Below are 5,390 nucleotides of genomic sequence, written 5' to 3'. Positions count from 1 at the left end.
TGGTAATTTTATACATTTTAGTTGCTTTCACGACGGAGAGGGGGGGGGGGGTAATAAAACTTGTGGAGTGGTGAAATGTTTTTCCCCTTATCGGTAAAAGTCACATCTTATAATTAAATGATAGTTATTTAATCGTTTAAATTGTATGAGAGTTGTTTAATGACCAATCATTTTCAAGTGCTTCAAAATTGTGAAATCATACCGAAAGTAAATTCAACTTAACATTTCCACACATAATCAACTATACATTAAGATTAAACATTATTTTCAATCACAATCTTTTCAGAAAATTATTTAAATATGAACGACATGGCTATGCATATTCATGTGCTATGTCGAGGAGGCAAACACTAAGTTGCTTCGGGTCGCACAACATTGGCATATGATCCACACAATTCAACTTTTTCACCATAATTGCCGGATTGATTTCGATCATCCAACGTTGGAACTCTTCTTTGATTGCTTTATCTTCATCACAAATGATATATGCTCGTTTTACAGAGCCATATTTTCCTTTTGTAAATTGTTCTGTTGCGGCTAGATCTTTTAGAAATAAAGATCCAGGCCTTACCAATATTTTTCCTAATTCAAGATCCTATAGGTAACAATATAGTTTTATCATTAATCCAAAGATAATTATTATTTTTGAAAATGACAATTATTACCTCATTGGAGCAACGTTGATAGAGTTTCAATGATAGAAACTCAGGACCAAAAAACATCGATGTTTCAGACTCATTTTCATTATTGTAGGGCAAGAATTGTGTGTCTAACCAAGCTTCTGGCGGCGTGCTTTCGTTATACTGTGTATATTCAGTAACAAAAATAAATTTTAAGATATAATGCATGAAAATTTAATAGAAATTATAATTGTAAATACAATTTAAACGATAAATGATCGAAGTATATATTTGTTAATGCGCATTTCATTTCTATGTAATGTTATTTAATATTTAAGTTTTTTTTATATCAGGTGGTTTTAATCATTTAGGGATACATGAGCTCAAAGCTATATGTATATTTTCTTTTTTGTAATATCTTACATTCGGTCATATGATCTTAAAATTTTCTTCTCAACTTCGTTATTATAAGGATAGAATTTGTTTTAGAATAATTTACAAATATTGGCTTATGATATTACAACTTAAAATATTAATGAATTACCACATTTAATACAAATTATTGAAATTTATGGTCAGGCTTTAACTCCCTAATGGAAAAAATAATGTTTGTATCGACAATTTTGATTGTTTGAATTCAAACCAGCAATTAATTTGAAGTCTTGTGGATATAGTTTTTAGGCCACACGAGTCCACCACCACTACTTTAGTAGATTTTACTATTCATGGACTATTTGAAAATGTTAAACGTTTACTATATTAGTCATGCCCCAATTATTGCTTTGTGTTGATAACTATGTATGGTTAATATCCTTGAAAATATGACGTACGAAATTAACCACAAATTTTTAAGAATTAACATGATAACCTGTTATTTATGTTTATGTGGATCACTGGATCTTACTTTTGACCGAAACAAGTTATGTTTCAAAATTATACAAAAGACATTGTTTACCTTTGTTTAGCACAAAAATAAAACCCTGCAATATTTATAAAGTATTATTTTGTTCAAAAAACACATTATCATTATGGGTTATAACTGAGTTGGCAAATTTTGTGTGGGAAAATGACTTCAACAAAGTTAAATGTTTTTTTTTTCCTCTATATTTTAAAACTTTGTTATACTTTTAAGTTATATATATATATATATATATATATATATATATATATATATATATATATATATATATATATATATATATATATATATATATCCTTCCTAATAAATAAAGAACTTTTTGTCACATGTCACACTCTCATTGATTTGACTACATGTTATTTTGTGGTTATTTTCAATTAATTTTTATTACACATGTCATTTTGTGGTTTTTTTTTTTCATTTTATTAATTTTCACATAATATTTAAATCTAATAATTAAAATAAATATAATACTAAATGCATATCAATTTTATTAATTGACTTCCTTTAATTTTAAAATTTCTAAATAAAAGTTTCATTAGTTTCCTTTATTTATTTACTAGTTGTGAAACCCGTATATTATACGAGTTGATTAAAACAAAATGTTAAATAGAAACGATTAAATGAGATGTTTATTTGAATTTGAAATTTGAAATAAATAAAAATTATGAGAAAAAAAAACATACAAAAAATAAATTAATTAACATTATTGTTTAGTTATCAGACCCGTATACTAAACATGTTAATTATAACAAAACTTTAAACACAAAGGTTTAAATTGTAAATTTATTTAAAATTAAAATTTAAAATTTGAAATTAATATCATTATGGTAGGTTTAATTTATGGAAACTAATTAATAATATATTATAAATGAAAAATGAAATAAATAACAAGTGGAAAATAAATATATCTCTAAATTATGACAAAATGACATGTGACAAATTAATTAAGAGAAGGACATGTGACAAAATCATTCTTATTTATTAGGGTAGATCTAAATTATTTGTTTAATTTAAAAGAAAAACAAACAATTTAATTTTAATAATTCAATATTTTTTTATTTTTTTTCTTATAAATTCAAATTTCTCAAATGTTTAAAATTTTATATGTTTTTCTTTAAAATGAACCCATGTAATAATGGGTGTTACACCTAGTATATATATATATATATATATATATATATATATATATATATATATATATATATATATATATATATATATATATATATATATATATATATATGACGTGCAGACTAAACGAAATAATCATACAACTTGGTATTCAAACATATATATCAAAACATCAAGAAAGAAAACGTATAAATTTCATAGACCAAAGTAATTAATATTTACACAAAAACGTTAACATTATGATGTTATTTTAAAAGTATTTGATTAATTATTAAATCGACAAAATATTACGTCAATCACATTCTTGAACAATTCATTTCTAGGTCACTTGTTTCCTTATATGGTGTCGCATACGATCTATATTTTTTAAATTATGGAAATATAATCTTTTTAACTAAAATTTGTTGATAAATATCCACATATATCAGTATATGTTAATGCACTGGTACAACTTGATACGGAGAAAAATAAAACAAAAGGCTAATGCTAATAATAATAATAAGAACAATTAAAAAAATAAAAAAAATAAAATTAGATTAAAATCTCAATTAAAAAAAGATAATTTATTTATTTTAAAACAATTAATTTTTTTTTTTACCTGGTCTAAAACATAGGAAGGCGTATGTCCAGTATCCGGCATGAAAGCAGAGAGGAAGACTGCGATAGAGATCTTTTCCGGGAACTTCTCCATGGCCAGAGCCAAGTTCATACCACCAAGGCTATGTCCGACGAGCACCACCTTCTTCTCCGGCGGAATGGTGGCCATGAATTCCAGTAACGGCAAACTGTAATCAGCAAGTGTAGCCACGTCTTGTATTACTTTGGTGTTTGTGCCGGAGGCTGACAGATCAAAGGCGGAGACGCGGTGGCCGGCAGCTTCAAGAAGAGGTTTGAGCTTGAACCAACACCATGCTCCATGGCATGCTCCGTGTACCAGAACAAAATGCTTCTCCTCATCTCCGGTGGTTGCCATTTTTACACTCAATCCACATCCAGTTGTTGGAGTGATTATTTAAAGGAAGATCCGGAGGACAAAATTGTCCATAACAATATGTCAAATCATGACTAATATTAGAATAGCCCATCGGTAGATGGGGTCTCACTCACAAAAAAAGAATAATAATAAATAAAAATCAAGGATATACATTGTGCTAGGCATGATATGCATAATATCGAACCTCAAGTTCCTTAAAAAATAAATCACATAATTAAATCATTATATTTAAAGTTAACAAAAAATTAATTGTTCCACGCTCAATAATAATAATAAAAAAATTCACGTCTTGAAAAGACACTCAAAAAATATTTGACTTCTTCCCTTACAGATCACTGATTACCTAGAATAAAAGATTTACAAGAATATGTGGAATGAAAATTCGTTTTGTTGTGAAAGTTGTTTACAGAAGATTACTATCCACCTGTAAGTATAGATATGTTCGTCCTTTTGTTCACTTTACTTACTAGTTTCAAGGTATGTGTGCCATCATTCTTATTTAATTTTTAATTTTTTAACCTAAAGGTCTTTCTTTCCCTCTACTTCCCACTGTTTTGAAGACACTCATACACATTTCATTGCTCCCATATTGAATTTTAAGATTTTAATTATATTTTATGGTTACATAAGTTGTGTAGTATTTTTTTAGGATAATGTCACTGTAGCATAATGAACTTTTGTGATTTGTCCAACTTAACCAATTATGTTTTTTTCTTACTCATAAGGTCATCTAATTTTTACTTTACATGTCAATTTGGTCATTATCGTTAGTTTTTAACAATTATTCTGTTAACTAGTTATCAAAATTACACGAATGACCCCTATAGTTAAATTGCTTTCGTAATTGGTCGTTATCAGCCATGTTTTAAATCATTCGACTAAAACTACTACAATCCTGAAACTCTAGGGTTTCAGGATTGTGGTAGTTTTAGTCGAGTGATTTAAAACATGGCTGATAACGACTAATTACGAAAGAAATTTAATCCATAGGGGTCATTCATGTAATTTTGATAACTAGTTAATGGAGGAATGGTTAAAAACTAACGATAATGACCAAATTGACATGTAAAGTAAAAGTTAGATGACCTTATGAGCAAGAAAAAAACATAATTGGTCAAGTCGGACAAATCACAAAAGTTCATTGTGCTACAGTGACATTATCCCTATTTTTTTCTTGGTGTAATAACTTTAGTTCCTTGCATTGTACAGTGTTTTTACTCTTAGGAAACATTTTTTGTATAGTTGAAAATTCGTTTTTGTTGATGCTCAACAAGAAGCAACCTCTTTATTAAACATTTGAACTAAAAGTATATCTGATTTGAACATATAGTTGTTCTTTTTTGTAGCTATTAGATTCATTTGCTTCTCCAAAAAGAGAGATTTTCGGGTATTTTCCATGTCATTAGACCTAAAAGTGGCATGAAATTTCATCCAACCAGCTCCAATGTTTTTGCCTGAAGAACCATGGAAGCAGGTAATGAATTTCCTTATATTGACATGTTTGAATATAAAAGGAGGGATCAATATAGTCCCAAAAACTGATTACGAGGATTTGAAATGTTTTTACCATGGTAGTTGTTCTTTCATCATTATCAAACCCCTTGAATCTTGTAACTATGAATATTCATGGTGGAGTTACTGCTGCTAAAGGATTCAAAGTTACAGCGATGTATGTAGGGGCGAATTTAGTGCATTGAGGGGGCAGGTGGAGGAGCCTCTTCTT

At 28.0% G+C, this 5,390-nt stretch overlaps 1 protein-coding gene across 1 annotated transcript; it reads right to left on the bottom strand.

The window, feature by feature from the left end:
- Window positions 1–204: 204 nt before the first annotated feature.
- On the bottom strand, window positions 205–3,722 carry LOC111877868 (salicylic acid-binding protein 2). The gene is made up of 3 exons (XM_023874379.3): window positions 3,272–3,722; window positions 666–803; window positions 205–595 (listed from the first exon to the last, which is right to left on the bottom strand). The coding sequence occupies exons 1-3, from the start codon at window positions 3,644–3,646 to the stop codon at window positions 314–316; spliced, it is 795 nt and encodes a 264-aa protein (XP_023730147.1). The 5' UTR covers window positions 3,647–3,722; the 3' UTR covers window positions 205–313.
- Window positions 3,723–5,390: the final 1,668 nt, after the last annotated feature.

Source organism: Lactuca sativa, chromosome 3 (assembly GCF_002870075.4).
Source record: "Lactuca sativa cultivar Salinas chromosome 3, Lsat_Salinas_v11, whole genome shotgun sequence".
In the NCBI taxonomy this organism is placed as follows: domain Eukaryota; kingdom Viridiplantae; phylum Streptophyta; class Magnoliopsida; order Asterales; family Asteraceae; genus Lactuca; species Lactuca sativa.
The sequence above is the reverse complement of the archived record's forward strand: the minus strand, read 5'-3'. Positions and strand labels throughout refer to the sequence as shown.